We start from the raw sequence: 16,629 nt of genomic DNA on the forward strand, positions 1-16,629 counted from the left end.
GAATGGTATAAAATATCTCCTTGACTTTCTGCAAAATTTAAAAAGTTATTCTTTTTTTTTTAACATCTTTATTGGAGTATAATTGCTTTACAATGGTGTGTTAGTTTCTGCTGTATAACAAAGTGAATCAGCTACACATATACATATATCCCCATATCCCCTCCTTCTTGTGTCTCCCTCCCACCCTCCCTATCCCACCCCTCTAGGTGGTCACGAACCACGGAGCTGATCTCCCTGTGCTATGCGGCTGCTTTCCACTAGCTATCGGTTTTACATTTGGTGGTGTCTATATGTCCATGCCATAAAAAGTTATTCTTGAATCATTTTGGAAAGCTTTTGAAATGTGTTTTAAAACAAATCCACTCTAAAATGGCCCCATGATCAGATAGCTGAGTGGGGGAACCATAAAAGTGTTTCTCAGCCTGGGTTTCTGCAGAGCAAACCGGTTGCTTTGTTTTGTATAAAAGCAGGTGGCGTGTGGTGGGTGGAGATGAGGTGCGGGGGAGGCTGGCTGACCCCCAGAGTTTGTTGCTCACAGGACAAGGCAAGGCTGTCAGTGTCTGCTGCCCACTCCTTCCTCACCACCCCATTCCCCACCACACACACTTTTTAGCCTCTTTGGGCCAAATGCTGGGAGCAGACATAGGGGCCTGGCCTGTGGAAGTCTCAGACCAGGCCAGGCTGGAACAGGCAGATGGAAGGTCAAGGCCCAGAGCTGAAGCGCAGGCTGGGTCCCCTTCTCTCCGAGCTTTGCCTGCACGCAGGGTTAGAGACCCAGCACCAGCACCAGATGCAGATGAGACGTGGGCTCTAGGCCGTTGCTTCCCAGGGGGAAGGGGCCTGCCTTCAGCCTCCACTGCCAGTGAGGGATTCATTGAGGCCAGCGCAGGAAACCCGCGACACGGCATGCAAGCCCCATCCCGAGAAGGGACAAGATGCTGGAGACATATGCTTGCAAAAGAAGCTTGGAACAGCCCAAGGCCGTCTGAACCAAGGCTGGCGATGGGCTGTGGTCACTTGGAGGAGAGAGAGTGCTCAGGGGCACGTCTGGGGTGGGAGGTCCCTAAAGACTAAGGAGGGTCACGAGAGGCAGCCAGGGATGGGGGTGAACTTCTGAGGGGGGTGCAGGGGAATCCCTGGCCAGCACCAGCTGCTTTGCCTGACCTGGTCTCTGGTCCCAGGACATTCAGGAAGTTGGCCCAGGGCACTGAAATCCACCTCCTCTCACAGGTGTTTGATGGGGCTGTGATCATCCTGTCCTTGGCCCCGATGGTGGCGTCCACTGTGGCTAATGGGCCCAGGAGCCCCTGGGATGCCATCAGCCTCATCATTGTGCTCCGGATCTGGCGGGTGAAGAGGGTCATTGACGGTGAGTGGCCCGGAAGGGGTGAGTTCGAGGCAGGAAAGATGGTCTCTGGGGTCTCTCATCCCCTTATCGGGGTACCCGCTCCCTGGTCCCCAGCCCCATGTCCCATCCTGTGAACACTGTGGGGTTTGACATCTTGCCAGGGAGCCCCTGATCCAGAGTCCTCATCAAACTGAGATGTGATCAGGTCCAGCTTTGTAAGGCCCACACAGGAAAGGCACTGGGAGATCATCTAGTCCATTCCTCTCATTTCACAGATGGGGAAACTGAAGCCAAGAGGGATGAGGGTCACACAGGAAACCAGCTCTGAGTCAGCAGTGAAGCCCAGGACCCCTGAAGCTGTGAACAGCTGTGAAGCTGTTCAGCTTCCCCCATCTGCACGGGCTCTGCTCTTGGCTCTGTCCCTGAGGGGCTGCCACTGGCCGGGAGCTCATGGGGCCCCGTAATCCAGAGTCCAGGCTCTCTCTCTGGGTCTCAATGTATGTCTTTTATAAGTAGGATCAACTGTGAGTAACAGAGACTCAGAATAGCAGTGACTAAGACAAAAACAGAAGCTTATTTCTCCCACATGAAAGCCTGGGCCAGTAAGGTAGGCAGTCCAGGGCCGATAAGGAGCTTCTGAAGTCATGATTCCAGGTTCCTCTTGTATTGTTGCTTTGCTGCACATAGCCTACTTTCCAAAGTCACCCTCATGGTTCAAGATGGCTGCTTCAGTGCCTGCCATCACATCCTCATTTCAGCCAATAGGAAGAAGGAAGGGAGGAAGAAGATAAAGAAGCAAAAGGAAAGCCCCAGCTGCCTTTTCGTTTTACACATCTTTATTGAGATATAGTTCACACACCATAAAACACACATTTCAAGTACACAATTGAATGCTTTTTAGTATATTCATAGAATTGTGCAAACATCACCAAAATCTAAGTTGGGAGCATTTTTATCACTTCAGAAAGAAACCCATACCCATTAATTAGCAGTCACTCCCCATTCCCCTCCAGCCTTAAGCAACCACTAATCTACTTTCTGTCTGAATAGATTTGCCTCTTCTGGACATTTCATATAAGCGGAATCATTTATGTGGTCTGTTGTGTTTGGCGTCTTTCACTTAACAGAATGTTTTCAAGGTTGATCCATGTTGTAGTATGCATCAGTACTTTGTTCCTTTTTCTTGTCAAATAGTATTCTATTGTATAGATATACCACATTTTATTTATCCATTTGTCAGTTGATGGACATTTAGTCTGTTTCCGCTTTGGGCTGCTGTGGACACTCATGTACAAGTTTTTGTATGGACATATGTTTTCATTTCTCTTAGATTCCTGTGTATGGAATTACTGGGCCATATGGTCACTCCTTGTTGAATATTTTGAAGAACTCCTGTTTTCCAGAGCAGCTGCCCCATTTTACATTCCCACCAGCAATGTGGGAGGGTTCTAATATTTCCACTTCCTCCTCAACTCCAGGTGCCTTTTAAGGAAGGCTTCTGGAAGCCGTTGCACAACATCTGCACCTGCATCCTGTCGTCCAGGATGTAGTCTCATGGCTTCTCACAGCTGCAAAGGAGACTGGAAAACATAGTCCTCATACCAGGCAGCTGTGCACACAGCCAAAATTAAGGGTTCTTCTATCACTATGGAAAAGGAAAAAAAAAAAAAAAACGGTATCTTAGTCATGATGGGTTAGGGTTCTAGCCCTCTTATAGTTTCTGGGTGCTGTTGGATACCTGACACCACCGCCCCCGCCCCAGTTCTTCCAGGAACCACACCTGGGCCTGAGCCTGCTGCTGGCTGGATGCTGGGACCAGCCCCTCCCCCACCAAGCCCTGCCGCTGCCAAGCTGTTCACGGGGCTGTCTCTGTTTTCCAGCCTACGTCCTGCCTGTGAAGGTGGAGATGGAGATGGTCATCCAGCAGTACGAGAAGGCCAAGGCCATCCAGGATGAGCAGCTGGAGAGACTGACGCAGATCTGTCAGGAGCAAGGGGTAACGCGTGGCCACTCTCAGTTCTGCCCAGTTCCGTCCAGGGCTGAGGACCCTAGTGCTTTCTAAAGTCCCCTAGGGTGCCAGAGCTGCAGGTGCCCTGCAGTCAGCGACCTCCTCCAGCCCCTTCACAGACACATGGGAACCTGAGGCCCAGAGTGGGGAGATGCGTCTCTAAGGTCACTCATGCCCAGCCCAGCCCAGCCAGGCCCGGACTCCACCCTGGCTCTAAGGCCAGGCTTCTTTTCATCTCTCCGTGGTGACCAGTCAGCTCTCCAACCTGAACCGGCTGAGTCATCCCCTCAGTTATCAGGGTCTTCTGGGCACGGCGGTCTCTGAAGCAGGGGTCGGATTCTGTGTACAGAGGTTGCTGGGCACCGCTGTGGGCCAGTTGCCACCCAGGACCCCCAGACACACTAGAGAGGCTTCAGCAGCGCCCTCTGCCCTCTAGGAACCCTGGCAAAGACTCAGAGACAGGGACGGACCCTCCAAGGCTGTGCTGGGCAGAGCCAGGGGGACGGGCAACTGAGGCTCGGAGAGGGTCTGTCTGGGAATCCAGAGGCTTCTCTTAATGTCCAGCCCCCCAGTCCTCTGCTCCCTCCCCCAGGACTACAACCAAGTCACACACTTCTTTGCCCTCAGTTCTTTCCTCCCTAAGATGAGGGGACCGCTCCCATGTGAGTGGGACAGACAGCCCCTTCTATAGGAGTTTAGGGGAGGGGACTGGGGTGCTCAGGAGGTCGGAGGACAGCAGGGCCCTGCAGCAAGGCTGCAAAGCGCTGTAGAAACATAGCCTCAAGTGCAGGGAATGTTCTGGTACCAGCCGTGCAGGGTGGGAATGCCACAGAGCGACTAGCTCGCAAGGTGGTGGGGGTGGTGGGAACGTGTGTGGAAGGATGGGCCCCAGCCCCGAAGCCCTCGCTGTCGGCCTCCAAGGGTCCTGGGCACTCACTGCCGCTGGCCGTGCTCGTTCGCACCCGGAGCTGCTTCTCCCTCTAAGCTGGATGCTCCCCTAGGGCAGGCTTCGTCCAACTCGTGTTTGTCCCCAGCCCAGCACCCCATTCGTGTGGGTCTCCTGGCTCCCCAGCCCCAGGCTCTCGTGGCTGGAGGAGGCGCTGGAGCGGGTGGGGAGTGTGTGGAATTACCCCACAGGAACATGCAGGTCGCGTCTGCCAAGTCATCCCCTTGGAAAGTCTGTCCGGGAACATTTATCTCTTTATCTACTTGGGGAACACCACGACCTTTCACTTCAGCACAAAACGCTTATGAGTGACAAGAGGGGCCATCAGGGGACACAGTCCCCAGGGGCACCTTGTCCATGGGGTCCCGGGAGTGGGGCCGTCTACACGGAGTGCTAGGCTAGGAAGAAGAATGATACTCCAGTCCCGAAGCAGTTGGCATCAGCTTCGTGCTTACCCGTGCATCTGGTCTGCCAGGAGTGTGCACAGGACAGGCCCCTGCCCTCAGGAGGCTCTGGGTGACTCGGGGCATTTAGCAGGCCCATGATAGACAGCAGCAGTCCCGTGTAATGCATGCTTCAGCAGGGACACGTCGGGGGCTCTGGGGGCGGTGGGGTGGACGGGTTTCCAGAGGCGCTGACATTGAGCCACGGACCCCTGGAGAAGGGCGCCAGGTAGAGGGGACAGGTGAGGCACGAGAGTGGGCATTGTGCTGGGGGAATCAAGGCTGTTCAGGGTGTGAGCAGAGGCGGGGAGTGGGGGGATTAGGAGGCAGGCTTGGGGAGGGCCGCAGGGCTGACCAGGGAGTTCGGGCTTCATCCAGTTGTGAGGGGAGAAGCCTGGAGTGTTAGAAGCAGGGCCGGGGGGATTTGCTCAGATTTGAGCTTTTGGTGCATCTTTCTGGAAGCCTTTGAAGGACGGATGGGAGAGGCAGGAGTGGAGACGGGAAGCCCGGTAGAGGCAGTAGAACCACCAAGGGGAACGCGGCCTGGGCTTGGGGCAGAGGGAGGTGGAGGGGTCAGGGAGAGGACAGCTCAAGTGTCATCTAGGACCCGGCCAGAGCGTGGTCAGGTAGCTCTCAGTCTGCTGTCTAATAGGAAAATGAATGCTCTGCTTCGTTGCATTTGGCCACGTGAAAGACACAGACACAGCGCCGCAGCTGCCCTCCATAAACGCACGGCCATGTTAACAGCCCACGTGCTGCGTGGCTGATGGCAGGCCACCCCTCCTGGTTTCCACTGTGACCCCGTCCTGAGCCCCCGGGGACCCCACATTCCTGCCGTCCCGGTTCACGTCACCCTCTATATGTGGCCTCCTTCCCAGGGATCTGGGCCAGAGGGAGACTCCCTTGGATTCTGCACAGGAAAGAGCCAATAAATAAAGACAGATTCCTTCTACGTAGTGACATCTGGAAAAGAGATAAACAGAAACAAACCATTTTAATTTAAAAAACACCTGAAGCCTGTCATCTTAGTTAAGACAGCAAAAAAGGGCCAGATGGGCTGGAATCCCAGCAGGCTGCCAGGGAGGCGGGAGGGGCTGGCCAGAGCCACACGCTGGGTCACTGGGTTCTGCAGAGAAACCACGAACGCTGCTCTCCCAGAGCCGTGCCCGCTCCACAGGGTGGAGCAAATAGACACCTCATTTTCAGCTGGATTTTAAGACCAGGCTTGGGACTTGACTGAGCAAAAAATGCCCTTAAAGAAATGTGAATGCTGGCTCGTGGAATGTCAGGGATGGCTAGGCCCTTTGAGAGCATAGTGCCTGGAATGGTTAGGATGTTAGGGACAGACCTGAGTGCAAAGCCAGCTTGGCTACTTGTGGCTTTGGGCACCAAGGGGACCTCTGTGGACCTTGGTTTTCCTAATCTGAAAAATGGGGATAATAATACAATCCTTGAAGGATGGCTGTGTGATTGCTTAGCCTAAAGCCTGGCACGTGATAAATGGTGACTCTGTGGGAACTAATCACCCATTTCTCCACATACACCCATTTTACAGATAAGAAAATTGAGAAATGGTGACTTGCCCAAGAGCACAGAGCTAATAGAGGGCTTTTAGAGCCAGGAGTAGATCCAGGTGTCCTATCTGTGAAAGGTGTTCTTCCCCAGCCCACCTTGCTGAGGCTCATGTTCTATGGCATTTTTATACCCATGTCACTTCTCAGGGCTCGGTGAAAACATTGATTAGACTGTGCACCAGGGTGTCTTTAAACCACTGCCTGAGGACAACTCTTCTCTTGCAGGCACAAACCTGGCTGCCCTCAGCTGTCTCAGTAGCATTTCCAAAGAGTCTCTTGCTGCTGCCCTCACTCCCACCCCCCCCAACCCCATTCCAGGTCATTCTGTTCATCTTTGTCACAAACTCTTGCGCTCTCTTTCTCTCCCAGCAGGACTTCTTAGGGCTTAATGAAGCAATTTCCAAACTGAATTTGTATATGCTACCTAAGAAATTGAAATTTACCCAAAATTCCAATGAAGTGTGTAGAATCTCAGTTTAAACAAAACACTCACTTTGCGTTCACCTTGCTCTCTCCCTGGCATGTATTTGTAAAACTGTTTGCCAACACTTCACTCATCTTAGCTCTTTTTAAAAATAAACTTTATTTTTTAGAACAGTTTTAGATTTATAGGAAAACTGTGATGATAGTACAGAGTTCCCATATACCCTGTACCCCTTTCCCCCATTATGAACATCTTACATTAGTATCATACATTTGTTACAGTTAATGAACCAATATTGATGTGTTATTATCAAGGCCCACACATTGTTCAGATTTCCTTAGTTTTTATCGAATGTCCTTGATCTGTTCCAGGATCCCATCCAGAACACCACATGACATGAGTCATCATGTCTCCTTGGGCTCCTCTTGGCTATACAAGTTCCTCAGACTTGCCTTGTTTGTGATGGCCTTGACAGTCTCGAGGAGCTCTGGTCAGGTATTTTATAGGATGTCTCTCTGTTGGGATTTGACTGATGCTCTTCTCGTGATTAGATTGGAGTTCTGGGTTTTGGGGAGGGAGACAGAGGTCCCGTGCCATTCTCATCCCATCGTATCAAAGGTACATACTGTCGCTATGACATCACCGTGGATGTTGATGCTGACGTAGTGTTCGTCAGGTCTCTCCGCTGTAAAGCGACTCTTTTTAAATTCATCTTAGCTTTTTTAGAAAGCTTAAATTTCTTCTTACTGTGACCCTGTGGAGACTCTTGGGTGACATGCTTTGCCAGCTTCTTGCATGAATATCTCGCACATTTTATCTGCTGTGCCACATGGCATCTCATTCTTACCACAGGCCACGCCCAAGGTGCCCCAGAACTCCCTTGTGTTATAGATGAGGGGCCCCTGGATTTGGCAGTTGGAGGAATCTGAGGCCAGTTAGGAGATTAGGATGGAACAGGGGTCTCTTACAGCTCATTCTAATCCTTTCCTCCCCCCGGATCACACTGGCCTTCTGGTCTTCACAGGGAGACAGGATTCAGTGCTTCCCTCGTTCCCTCATCTCTCCTGACTACTGGCTCACCTCATCCTTAGCAGATTCCTACTGGAAAGAGGAGCCCAGAGGGGCCAGGGTTGGGGCGGGGGGAGGGAGGGGGACACTGTTGGTCAGTCTCACCTTTCCCAAGCCCTGGCTGACCTTCTGCAGCCTTCTTCCAGATGGCTCATTTCTGTGGTGGAAGCAGGTCGCCTCAGACCCCTGCATTCAACAGTCCTTCAACTGGAAGGCCCTTTCACTTTTATTTTGCTCTGTATCTGGATTTTGTTCTCTGCCCGTCCAGCCAGAATTTTCTTAGGCACTCATCTCTCTGGTACACAGATGGATTCCAGAGGTGGGGTGCTAGTTCCTGCCCTTCAGAGAGATGTATGAACTTTTTGTCTCTTTCTTTGTACTGGCTGCTTCAGAAATCAAAGCTATTTTAGATGCAGTGGTTAAATCAATGCAGTGATATATTCTTCCAACTTGTCTTAAGAAACCACTTCTGAGGTTTTAGTACATTCCTGCCCAGGACCTTGCTCTGATTCCAAAACATATTCTGAAGTCCCCATTGTACTTGCTCTTTGCTTTATAAGCCTTGCAACAACTTTTGGTCCAAAATAATATGATCCAACTCAGTTCATGGTCGAAGTTTGTTTTTCGTCCCTGCTGGGCCCTGTGGAACCAGTTAAGTTCTTCTTCCTCAGCACCATCCACCCTGAGACCACTGGCAAAAGACCCAGGGAGATGGGGCTCAGTCTAGGGTGACTTGAGGCCCAGCAAGGAGGCCAGTGGAACTCTGTGAGCCCCTTAGGTCAGCCTTAGACCTGGGGCAGGCGGTGGTCTCTGAAAGAAGAGTCCTGTGCGGGGGCAGCTGGGAGGGTGGAGAGCATCCTCTTAACCGTGGGAATCAGCAAGTGGGATTCTAACCTCAGCTCCACCAATAACCCTCTTAACCCCTGGACCTCAGGATCCTCATTGGAAAAATGGAGGAAACAAGGCTTATGTCACAAGGATGCTGTGAATATCAGATTAATTCAAGGAATATATAAAGCCTGGCCCACTGGAGTCTCAGTAAATGTTAAAAAAGAGAGAGGACAAAAATACTACTAAATCATTTATATAATAAATGGTGATAATGGTGGCCGTTTACAAATGTGCTGCCACGTGTCTTAGCTCATTTTGACTTTGATGGTCAAAGTTGGCAGGCTGGGTATTATTAATCCTTTTATAGATGGAAAGGCTGAGTGTGAGAGAGGCTGCTGCCTGCCCAGTGTCTCACTGTTTGTCATGGAAGGAAGGGCTGGGGTGGAAACTCAGAGTTCAGTGTCCATTTTCCTCCACCAGAAATAGGGCATCCGTACAAGTCACTGTTAGAATGAGTAACACAAGCTGCTCCATTAAACAAATCCAGACATCTCAGTGGCCGAACACAAGAGGAGCGTGTTTGTCACCCACACCTCAGCCCAATGCAATTACTTTGGGGAGGGGGTTAAGGGACACTGTTCCACACAGTCACTCTGGCCTCCAGGCTCTTCCCGTGTCATGGCTCCTTCTTATTCTAAGTGTTTGGAGTTTTCTCCCTTCAGCCAGGGGATGAAGAAAGGGAGGGTAGAGAATTCTGCACAGATGTTTACTGTCTGGGCCTGAAAGCGGTGACATTGTTTCTGCCCCCATTTCGTGGGAGGACTCAGCTACACGGTCACACCTGAGGCACCAGATGCTGACAAAAGTAGTCTGAGTGCCCAAGGAGAAAACAGTCACCTGCACAGTCACCTAATAGGCTTAACGATGTTTCTACCTCCATTCCCCGCTTCCCACTAGCAGGAGGTACCATCACAATGATTAATCCTTCCTGGATGATGCAAGTCTCCCTGGCCTGTTTCCTGAAGAAACAGGACGATAACCTGGACCCTAAGCGAGAGGCATTCCCGCTGGAGGCAGGTGGGGGGCGGTGTCCACTCCACTGTCCTTCGAGGGCCAGCAGCCCCTTCAGCAGGTCACGAGCAGCAGGAAAGGGGTTCTCTCCTGGCTCTGGGGGTGTCGCTAGAGGCTGACTCGTTCCAGAGAGTCCCCTCTTTTCTTGCAGAGGCCACAAGCCCCCAGCTCAGCACAGTAGTCTTTGTTACCCGGATTATTCAAGATCCACACTGTGGGAAGTGAATTTTTTTTTTTTTAAACATGGGCAGTGATTTGTAAAACAGCCGATAGCTTTAACGACAAGCCTATTTAGCTGATAAAATTAGCCATCAGAGGAATAATTTATGTTATCCTTTTGCCATAATTTAAATTTATGGCCAACTACCAGTCATCTTCACAGTGGATGGAAAGGGGCCAAGATCGAATTCAGCTTCACCCTGCTCCTAAATCATTAGTTTGCAACTGTCTCCTGAGTTTTATTGTTACCAACAATGGCGAAACTAATGGAAATAAACATTGGATGCCATCCCAATAGCAGATGGGTTTGAAGGCAGGGCAGTCTGTGCAGACAGCGCTAATAGGATGGAAGAAAATTATTGCTATTGCATTAGATACCATCGAGCTTCTGGCCAAAGTGTGCATCGATCAGGCCAAGGCCCTGTCAGTTGTACTTCACAAACCAGACCATTAAAGGCAGAGATGGGCTGGGTGTGCCTGCCCTGCCGCCCCCCACCCCCCACCCCACCGGGGTCTGGCCCCGCCTGGGCATGCATTAAAAGCCCAGCCCAATGGAAGGGGCCTGACTCACTCCAGTAATGCACGCTGAGGGCTTCCCTGTGGATCCCAGCAGATCTGGTCAGGTTATCTGATTAGAAATACTTAGCTAATAATGTGCATTAAGAAGGGCTGTGACTGCACTTTCCTTCTTCCCAAGTCATAGGATGGTCTTTTTTTCCCCACTGGACCAGTTTGCCAGTGGAAAATTTGCTTCATTTTATCCTCAAAGCCACCATGCACTTTCTGTCCCAGAGGCCCAGGCTCACGTGAACCTGGAGAGCCTCAGCGCTATGGGTGTTTCTCCTTATCTGCGTTTAGCAGTTTGACTACAGGGTTTCTAGGTGTGGGAGTTTTGTATTTATCCTCCTTAGGGTTCGGATTTGTGGGTTGGTGTTTTCATTAGATTTGCAAAGTTTTTGGCCATCATTTATTTATTGCTTCTGTCCCATCCTATCAGTCTCCTTCTGGAGCTCTAATTACGTATGTTAGACCTTCTGATCATGCCTCACTTTTTCCTTATACCCTATTTTGTTCCCCCATTCTCTCTCTTTTTTCTTCTTCTGGCTGTAACTTTTTTTTTTATAAATTTATTAATTTATTTTTACTTTTGGGTGTGTTGGGTTTTCGTTGCTGTGCATGGGCTTTCTCTAGTTGCAGTGAGCTGGGGCTACTCTTCGTTGCGTTGTGCGGGCTTCTCGTCGCAGTGGCTTCTCTTGTTGCAGAGCACGGGCTCTAGAGCGCAGGCTCAGTAGTTGTGGCGCACAGGCTTAGTTGCTCCTCAGCATGTGGGATATTCCCGGACCAGGGATCGATCCCGTGTCCTTGGCATCGGCAGGCAGATTCTTAACCACTGCACCATCAGGGAAATCCCTGGCTGTAACTTTTAGTATTTTTCTATAGACCTATCTTCAAGTTCAACATCCCTGTCTTCTACTGTGTCCAGTCTGCTGTTAAACCCATCCAACTGAGTGCTCAATTTCAAATATTGTCTATTAAGGTCCTAAAAGTTTCATTTGATTCTTTTTCTAGGTTCTGTTTCTCCACTGAAATGCTACAACTATTTTGTCCATCTTTTCCCACACTTTTCTCTAACTGCTTTATGATTTGATAATCGATCCCTTTTTCCTGCTTGTTTGCATGAATAGTAATTCTTATTGTACGCTACACATTGTTGATGCATTTTAGAGGTTCTGGGTTATGTTATCTTTCTCTAAAGAGTTGGCTGTCTGACAGTGAGGCATTTCCGTAGGAGCAGGGGATGGCCCTGAAGACAGCACCAAGAATTAACTGGTCCTTGCAGTTTGTTCCCTCCCAGTTAGAGTCCCAGAGCTTGTTATAGACCAGAATTCAGCTGCTCCGTTAGCCTTACTGAACACACAGTGAAACTGAGGCCCAAAGAGGAAAGGAGACTTACCAAAGTCAGAGTGAGGGAGGGGTGATGGGCCGAGAGTTGAGGCTCCTCCTCCAACCCTGGCTTTTTCCCCACATGGGGGCCCTCCTGCTCTTTCCTGGCCCCCGTTACCATCAAGCTCCCCCATATTCTGTTTGAGCTGGGTCACTTCCATCTCTCCCTTAAGGCTTCAAGTTCCCTGACACAGGGTCTGGGGGGCTGGAAGCCAGAGGTATGGGTTCTGGGCCCAACTTTGCTCTGATGCACCATGTGGTCCTAGCCTTTACCCCACACTGTCCCCCAGCACAAAAGCCTCCTGCCCATCACGGGGCTTCAGTTCACCCATCTGACTAAAGAGGCCCTGCTCTCCTAGGACCCCTTGACAACCCTTCATCAACTGGAGAAGCACATGTGGCCATGTTCAGCATATGGGAATCAGGAACCAGGCTCTGAGGGTCCCAGCTGGAACATCCAGACAGTCCCCTGGGCTGTCACAGCCAGTGACCAGAGCTGAGAGCCATTTAACCCATCTGCAGTGTCTCCGTAAGGAGTCAGCCATTCCTTCTCAGGGTGAGGGATCAGAGCATTCAGCCACCCCATGCCCTCTGGGTGTGAAGCTTGTAAAAATATGTCCCCAAAGCAGGTTGCCTCCTCCCTCACCCGCATTCCAATCCATGCCCATGCTGACACTTCTACCTCCTAAATAGTCTCCATCTTCATCTCCACTGTCTCTACCCTAGTCCAAATTCTGGTCATCCCTGGCCTGCACTGCTGCAGCAGCCTCCCAGCTGGTCTTCCCATGTCCGCCCTGGCTTACCCCCAACCAGTTCATTCCCCGCTCAGCTGTCAGCACAGCCCTCTCAAGGTGCTCAGCTGAATCCCCACTCCTCCACCTCCGCCCCTCCACCCTTCTGTTCAGAAGATTTCAGTGGTATATTGTTTCTCTTTAAATAAGGGCTGAAGTCCTTAAAATGTCTTACCATGGCTACAAGGCTCTGCCTGGTGTGACCCCTGCTGACCTCCCCCAACACCTCTTACCTCCCGGTCTCTGTCTCCCGGACACACCGTGCCTCTTCTGCCACAAATGTCACCCAGAGCTAGCCCTTAGAACTCTCCTGGGACATTTGTTCCCTGCAGTGCCACAGACAGTGCCTGTCGCTGGGGCCACCCAGGACTCACTATGAAGCTGGGAGAGGCAGTTTCATTCCGATACACATAACAGAATTTTAACGTTTCCCTCACCATGCTTTACCTGACTTCTTAGTGAATAAATGAATAAAGGAGTGAATGGGGGAACTACCATACACTCGGGTTCATATTTCTAGCCTAAAACTTATTTCAGTGTACATGCCTATGTCTGCACATGTGGGCTTGGGCAAGCCATGGCCTCTGGCGTCTGGCCTGAATTCCAGTGGGACACTCATGGGCAGCTCTGTATCAATTACAAGTTATCAATAATGCATCTGTTCAGAGTGGCCTAGGAGGCCATTAGCTAGGGCTGCCGGCCCTGATGAGCGGCCTTGGAGAAAGTGGGCTGGGTATGCCCATGGGAAGTTCAGATCAGCCTGGGCAGGAGGGGCTCCCAGCCCCAGCAGAGCTAAGGAGGGTTGCCTAATGGGCCCTACGTGACATCTGAGACCTTGCTGCGAGAAGGGTGGCTCGAGCCCTCTCCCCCTGCACAGAAGGCCACTCTGTAATAAGCTAGTCTCGCTTTCTCACTTTCTGAGACCAGTGGCCCCATTCGAGTACTGGGTTGTTGAGATCCAGGTCTGAGCCTAGTCTGAGACCAGAGTTAGGGCCCAGTGTGTGATCAGGATGTGGTCTTAGTATGTGACTTGGGTCAGGACTCAATGTGTGACCAAGCTTGGGGCTCAGTGTTGGGGCTCAGGCTTTACCTCAGCTTTGGGTTAAGGTTGGGGCCCAGTTTGTGGCTGGAGTTAGGGCTCAGCCTGAAACCGCAGAAAAAAGCTGGGCAAAGCTGACTAGTTTCACACATTGATTTATTGATTCATTCAGCAGTATTTACCGAGTGCCTTCTGTGTACCAAGCAACAAAACAGGCAAGATCCCTGTTCTTACAGAGATTATATTCTATATTCTATTCTTATATAGATTATATTCTATATCCCTGCTCTCACAGAGCGGTGAGGGTGGCAGTGGTGTGCTGGAGCTCCCACTGACTCGTGAGAGCCAGCTGTTCACATTTCTTCACAATTCTGCATGACATCATGTTGGTAGTTTGCAATTGGCCATGGTGGGAGTATTTATACCAGAGATTAGCATGTACTATAAATCAGGCCTCTTTTTTTCTATACCAGCACACTACTGCAGCTGAACTGACCGACCACACGTGTTTATCTGATCTCCTTCCCCGAACTCCACCGAGATGATAGTAAAGAAAAAAATCATAAACACATAAGAATTAAGAAACTCTCTTTAAGTCCTGTCCATCAGGACAAAGAGGATACAGATTTCAGTGGATTTAGGGAAATGGGGAGCGATTTAGCAGAGTGGAGAATCTATACCTAAAGTGTCTAAAGAGGCGGATAGTGAGGGAAATGGGCTAATTCCCCCCTCAGTACCCTTTAGAGTTTGGGAGGAACGGGGTGAATGTGAAGCTGACCACAGGGGAGAGGGGTTGGCTAGAAGTCTGTACACATAATATTTGATCCCTCCACATCCCCTCCCAAGTTCTGCACACTCCCCCATCATACAAGAAGCAAGAGGTTCGTCCCCTGGAGAAATTGAACCAGAGGGCTCTGCAGGTGGGCACTGGGTGAGGCAGAGGCCTGGGGAGAGGTTCAGGGCTGAAAATGAGGATTGGGTGAAAGTCCTTTCATCTAAGGGCTGGACCCTCTGCTCCATTTTTCTGCCCTGCTCCCAGCACAGAGGCAGCCAGAGGTGTGTCCTCAGGCAGGAGGCTGATGAACTCTGGGAAAACCTGAGTGTTCCCAGAGACAAAATTTGTGAACACTGACATTGAGAAGTTTCCCCGATGCCTGGCCACCCTAGTGTTAGTGAATGCTTCAACTGTGTGTTTCACTTTTGTCAAAAGAGAAATAATAAAACATTAAAATAAACAAAAATATCAGAAGGTGCTAAGTGCACTGTAGAGAATTCAAACAGAGTGATGTGATGGAGTACCTGGGTGGCTGCCTTAGGTCAGGGGTCGGGGAAGGCCTCCAAGAGGGGGAGCCAGCCGTGTGATATGGGACCAGAGGTCCCTGGGAAAGGGACCTGAGACCAACACACACTTAGTGTGTTTAAGGAATGACGAGAAGGCCTGTGTCACAGCAGGAGGTAAAGGGAGAAAGAATGTGGTGAAGTGAACCAGGTAAGCAGAGCCAGAACATGCACCTGTTATGTAAGCCAAGGGTAAAAGTTTGGGTTTTCTCCCACCCGAGGTCTATGGACAAGGGGTGACATGATCTGATCTAGGTTTACGAGAATCCCTCTGACCCCTGTTGGCGAATGGACGGTAGAGGGCTGTAGGGCTGCAGTCATCCAGGTGAGAGCTGTCAGTGGAGGTGGAGGGAGGTGGGCAGGCTTGTGGTAGCACTTAGGGAGCTGGACTTGAGGGCAGATTGGATGGCAAGGATAAGGGAAAGTGCGGAAGCAAGGGAGGAGATTGCATTTTTGGGGATACAGCTAAAATGAGATGAAAACACCTAAGGAGCAGGTGTGGGGATAGAGCGAAGAGTCCTGTTTAGACTAGGTTGAGTTTGTGACACCTGTGCCCCAATTCTGTGTTGCTGTCAGGTAGGCAGTTGGAGGTTTGATCTGACGTTGCAGGGACGGGCCAGGCTGGAGATTGGGATCATGGGCAAGTAGGTAATCTCCTAGGTAGGGAGCCCAGGCCCGGGGACTCCCTGGGACTCCTCTACCCGCTTCCCTGCTTCAGGCCTTTGGGGGTTTGACTGGAAGTTGTGGGGTTATGCAAAAGCGATGCAATGTGTGTTTGGAACACTAGGTGGCAGTGAAAGATCTCCTTCCTCCTGAGCCCATGGCCAGGCCCTTCAGTGTCAGACCCAAACTCTGCCTTCACCCAGATGGCCCAGGGAGGCCCCAGAGTGCGAACAGCCGTCTCAGCCACAAACTCAAGAGGCATCTGGAAGCCTCTCTAGGCAACCTTCCCCAACAACAACAAAAAATGAAACCAAAATAAAAATGTGTGCAGCTTTTTACAAAGCCTTTATGAAGCCCTCAAGTCCTCAGAGAGCTCTGTGGGGTGATAACCCCTGTTTTACAGATAAGAACACATGGCAGTACGCCGCAGGGTGGGAACTAGAGTCCAGTCTAGTCTGGCCAGCCCTCGGAACACCTCCTAGAAGAGGGGATATGGGCGTTGCTGGAAGACAGATGGGTCAGGCGCAGTCCAGTAAGCCACAATGGGCTCCCACCGGCTAGTTACACTGACCCTGAATATTGCGGGGTTTCCCGTCTTCCACTAATCATCAGTGTGGGACACCAGAATAAGGCTCTTGGGTGGCACGTTTAGGCAAGTAACCAGAACGAATCCCGTTCCCTGACTCCTCTTCCTCCGATGCTCTTCCCGCAAACCACGGCTGTGTTTCCTCTCACGGCCATCTTGTCTTCACTATGGGGCCAGACTACACAGTATCCGAGGTGAGACACAGGAACGTGTTTTTTATTACTCGGAAAAGGCTCCAGAAACGTCAGAGACTCTTGCGACTAGTGTCGTTGGGAGATTTGTAAGGAACGCCCCCTCCAGCCTTGGGATGCTCAGCCCATTCCTCCCACAACCCCC

At 50.9% G+C, this 16,629-nt stretch overlaps 1 protein-coding gene across 1 annotated transcript in view; it reads left to right on the plus strand.

Moving 5' to 3' along the window:
- TMEM266 (transmembrane protein 266) overlaps positions 1 to 16,629 on the plus strand; it is a 136,008-nt gene that overhangs the window by 93,263 nt on the left and 26,116 nt on the right. Inside the window, exons 7-9 of the mRNA XM_024768977.1 lie at positions 1,231 to 1,369; positions 3,229 to 3,344; positions 10,794 to 10,798. Coding sequence (XP_024624745.1) covers positions 1,231 to 1,369; positions 3,229 to 3,344; positions 10,794 to 10,798 — 260 coding nt within the window. The remainder of the gene's footprint in view (positions 1 to 1,230; positions 1,370 to 3,228; positions 3,345 to 10,793; positions 10,799 to 16,629) is intronic.

This window comes from Neophocaena asiaeorientalis, unplaced genomic scaffold, assembly GCF_003031525.2.
Source record: "Neophocaena asiaeorientalis asiaeorientalis breed wild unplaced genomic scaffold, Neophocaena_asiaeorientalis_V1.1 scaffold879, whole genome shotgun sequence".
Classification (NCBI taxonomy): Eukaryota; Metazoa; Chordata; class Mammalia; order Artiodactyla; family Phocoenidae; genus Neophocaena; species Neophocaena asiaeorientalis.